General features: G+C 46.3%; 1 protein-coding gene across 1 annotated transcript; it reads right to left on the minus strand.

Annotated features, from left to right (window-relative positions):
* Positions 1-812: 812 nt before the first annotated feature.
* On the minus strand, positions 813-1,670 carry LOC308173027 (polyadenylate-binding protein 1A-like; the record flags this gene model as incomplete). Its single annotated transcript, XM_080547993.1, has 1 exon — positions 813-1,670. The coding sequence occupies one exon, from the start codon at positions 1,668-1,670 to the stop codon at positions 813-815; it is 858 nt and encodes a 285-aa protein (XP_080404119.1).
* Between the last annotated feature and the right edge of the window lie 2,820 nt (positions 1,671-4,490).

Below are 4,490 nucleotides of genomic sequence, written 5' to 3' on the forward strand. Positions count from 1 at the left end.
ACTGGGGTGAGTTTCCTTGATAAGTTGGAAGAGATGCTCACCTGGAGGGATGGAGAATCAAACAAATCAGTAACAGTTATTATACAGTATAGCTAATGGGGGATCTAAAGATCGTAAAGTAGACTCACCCAGCAGCTGTTTCCGCTCCTCAGGAGGAGTGGCGGCCAGCATGGAGGCAGTCAGCGAAGCAGGCTGCTGCTGCTGCTGCATGGGGACCTGGAGCTGGGGAGGAGCCATGTGCTGCTGTGGGTAGTGAGGCATGATGTAGGAGGGCATGTTCTGGAAGTACTGAGGTTGCACACTCTGGGTGGCCCAGCCAGGAGGAGGTCTCAGTTGATCCAGCTGGTTGGTGAGGTAGTAGGTAGTACCACCACAGGTCTGGGGCTGTGGAACGGGAGCCATGACGTATCCAGACGGTGGAGCAGGCTGGTAGCGGTCGATGACTAGGTCGGGCATGCCGCAGACACTGTACTCTTCTGTGATAAACGCCTGTTGGTGTGCTTGGCGGTCCTTCCTGCTCCGGGCCAGGGCCACATACAACGGCTTGTTGGCCACGACGCGGCCGTTCATCTCAGTCATGGCCTTGGTGGCGTCCTCGGGGGAGGAGAAGCGCACGAAGCCGAAGCCCTTGCTGCGTTGACCTTCCATCATCACCTTCGCACTGGTGATCGTTCCGAAGGAGGAGAACGCTCGGTGCAGACGCTCATCGTCCCAGCCATCATCCAGGTTCTTCACGTACAGAATGACACCCTGGTAAGCGAAAAAACCTGTTTAGTGAGATGTTTTTCATACCTCAAATACATCAACAATAACTATGTGTAAATAGTATCAACTTCTGTGTTAGTATCAGAGAACTGGAGGCCACAAACCTGGTATCTGGTCATACGCTCATGCTTCATGTGTTCAAACCGGTGCTTCAGCGCGGTCTGGCGCTCTCTTCTCTTCTGGGCACGGCCCACGTAGACCTTTCTCCCGTCGATGTTCTGACCATTCATGTCGTCGACAGCCTTCTGGGCGTCCTCATGCCTTTCGAAGCAAACAAAACCGAAACCCCTGGACTGACCCTTGACATCAGTCATGACCCGGACTCTCTGGGTTGGTCCATATATTTCAAACTTTTCCTTCAGTTTTTGGTCATCCATATCCTTGCCATGGTTTTTTATGTACACATTGGTGAACTCTCTGGCCCTGGCTCCATGTTCAGCCTCTCGTTCTTTGTTAGATTTGAAGTGTCCAATAAACACTGGTTTGTCATTGAACAGCATGCCATTCAGCCTCTTAATGGCTCTCTCAGCAGCCTCCTGGCACTCATATTGCACATAGGCATGGCCTTTAGATTGGCCATTCTCATCACAAACCACCTTACAGGAAAGGACCTTTCCAAATGTAGAAAACGTGTCGTAGAGGGCCTGGCTGTCAATAGATTCCTCCAAGTTCTTGAGGAAAACATTGCCTACCCCACTCTTCGTCAGTGAAGGGTCAAGCTGAAACCACATGATGCGCATAGGTCTTCCTTGGAGGTAATCAAAGTTCATCGTTTCCAGAGCAAGCTCTGCATCAGCGTGCTGTTGAAAGTTGACATAGGCATACCCCAAGGATCGTTGGGTGATCTTGTCCCTGCACACTCGGATGGTAGTTGCACCTGCAGAGCTGAATTTCTCATCCAACATTGTCTCAGTGGTATCCTGGTGGAGATCTCCAACATACAACATACAGGCCATATTTAGTTATGTTAGAAAACTTCTCCTAACCCTAATATTTTAGCTTTGGATATTCTTGATAATAATCAAATGTGTGCTCTATGCAGAGGAATTGCAGGTCATTTAAATGATAACACTGTTGTTTACACTAGAACTGGTTCTAGAACCCCAGTTGTGTGGTCCTCGTTTGTTACATCATCACATTCTCAACTGTGTACCCATAGAAATCCTTGATGTTATATCTACATTTCTATATGCAAATAATGTTAACTACTCATTGTTACCTGAAGGGCTGTAGCTAGCAGTGTATGTTGTACAGAGTTTGGGTTGTTCACCCATGTTGGGGTTCAGGAGACCTTCGCTAGGAGATGTATTTGGTGCACTCTGAACCACATACAGTATGGAGTGAATAGATATTCGGAGGAGAAAAGTATTTTGCACATATTTACTATATATATCAGAAGCACTGTTTTCATTAAAGACCCTAAAGAAGCAATGCATTTCTTATGATAGATAGATAGATAGTTTATTAGTCACACGACCAAAGCCGGTGGAATTTGTTCTCGCTGCCTGCTCTGCGCTGACTCGGTCAATAATGTGTAGTGAATTAAATGACTAGTTAGTTAGTGAAATCAAACTCATATATCGCAAACATAATGGGCATTTTTATCTTGTGGCCATCCACAATTATATGAATTGATTTAAGAAACATAATGACTGATTGCGTTGATGTCAATATTGAAATTTTTTCAGAATAATAATGAGCAACTAGAAACTGTATGTGTATTGCATTATTTATGCTTTTCTGAATAACATTTTCGTATTCAGGTACATCCCTAGTTTCAAATCGTATTGTTTGTTCCCAGATCTATAAACACAGAGATGTTTTGATGTTTGATGACGGCTACAGAATAGCGATCCCTTTTCAATAATGTGTAGTAAATGAAATGACTAGTTAGTGAAATCAAAGTCCTATCTTGCAAACAGAATGGATTTTTTTTTATAGTGTATAACAAATGATTGAACGATTGTATACTGTATAATAAATGAGCCCACTGCACTTGAATAAAAGCTCTTACTTAGTTTTCCAAAATGAGATTAATCAAATAGAGGTAAACAAATCTTGCTGATCTCAAATGTTATTGTTTGGCCCAGATCTAGAAGCACAGAGATGTATTGGCCTCTGAAGATAGTTTGAGAATTGATCACAGTCAGTGGTATTTAATGACTTTCCAAATGACTTTCCAAAATGTACAATCCAAAATGCAGAGCTATCAAGTCTCTCTCTACAGGACCACACTGTTGATATTCTGATCACTGACACAGTAAAGGACACTCAGACATAGCAGAGTACATTTTGTTAATTTGGTAATGAAATAATTTATTAATACTGTAATATCAACAAATATAGCAAAAGCTGTTCTATGTTAAAAGATGTTTAAATGTTGTAGGAGTAGGTTTTAAATGTCTGGATTTCCATCCCTTGTCTTAGTCTCATTGAACTCAAGCTGGTCGGGGGTCAGACTTCTGTGCAGCCTCCTTAGCCCAGTGTGCCTGCAGCGCAGCGACCGCTGCATCCACCTTGGAGCTCAGGAACTCTGGAGCCTCCAGCATGTAGAGAAGTTCTTCGTTGTCCATCTCCAGCAGCATCCCTGTGACCTTGGCAGCTAGACTGGGGTGAGTTTCCTTGATAAGTTGGAAGAGATGCTCACCTGGAGGGATGGAGAATCAAACAAATCAGTAACAGTTATTATACAGTATAGCTAATGGGGGATCTAAAGATCGTAAAGTAGACTCACCCAGCAGCTGTTTCCGCTCCTCAGGAGGAGTGGCGGCCAGCATGGAGGCAGTCAGCGAAGCAGGCTGCTGCTGCTGCTGCATGGGGACCTGGGACCAGTGTGCCTGCAGCGCAGCGACCGCTGCATCCACCTTGGAGCTCAGGAACTCTGGAGCCTCCAGCATGTAGAGAAGTTCTTCGTTGTCCATCTCCAGCAGCATCCCTGTGACCTTGGCAGCTAGACTGGGGTGAGTTTCCTTGATAAGTTGGAAGAGATGCTCACCTGGAGGGATGGAGAATCAAACAAATCAGTAACAGTTATTATACAGTATAGCTAATGGGGGATCTAAAGATCGTAAAGTAGACTCACCCAGCAGCTGTTTCCGCTCCTCAGGAGGAGTGGCGGCCAGCATGGAGGCAGTCAGCGAAGCAGGCTGCTGCTGCTGCATGGGGACCTGGGACCAGTGTGCCTGCAGCGCAGCGACCGCTGCATCCACCTTGGAGCTCAGGAACTCTGGAGCCTCCAGCATGTAGAGAAGTTCTTCGTTGTCCATCTCCAGCAGCATCCCTGTGACCTTGGCAGCTAGACTGGGGTGAGTTTCCTTGATAAGTTGGAAGAGATGTTCACCTGGAGGGATGGAGAATCAAACAAATCAGTAACAGTTATTATACAGTATAGCTAATGGGGGATCTAAAGATCGTAAAGTAGACTCACCCAGCAGCTGTTTCCGCTCCTCAGGAGGAGTGGCGGCCAGCATGGAGGCAGTCAGCGAAGCAGGCTGCTGCTGCTGCATGGGGACCTGGGACCAGTGTGCCTGCAGCGCAGCGACCGCTGCATCCACCTTGGAGCTCAGGAACTCTGGAGCCTCCAGCATGTAGAGAAGTTCTTCGTTGTCCATCTCCAGCAGCATCCCTGTGACCTTGGCAGCTAGACTGGGGTGAGTTTCCTTGATAAGTTGGAAGAGATGCTCACCTGGAGGGATGGAGAATTAAACAAATCAGTAACAGTTATT

This window comes from Nansenia antarctica, assembly GCF_963989245.1.
Source record: "Nansenia antarctica genome assembly, chromosome: 18".
Classification (NCBI taxonomy): Eukaryota; Metazoa; Chordata; class Actinopteri; order Argentiniformes; family Microstomatidae; genus Nansenia; species Nansenia antarctica.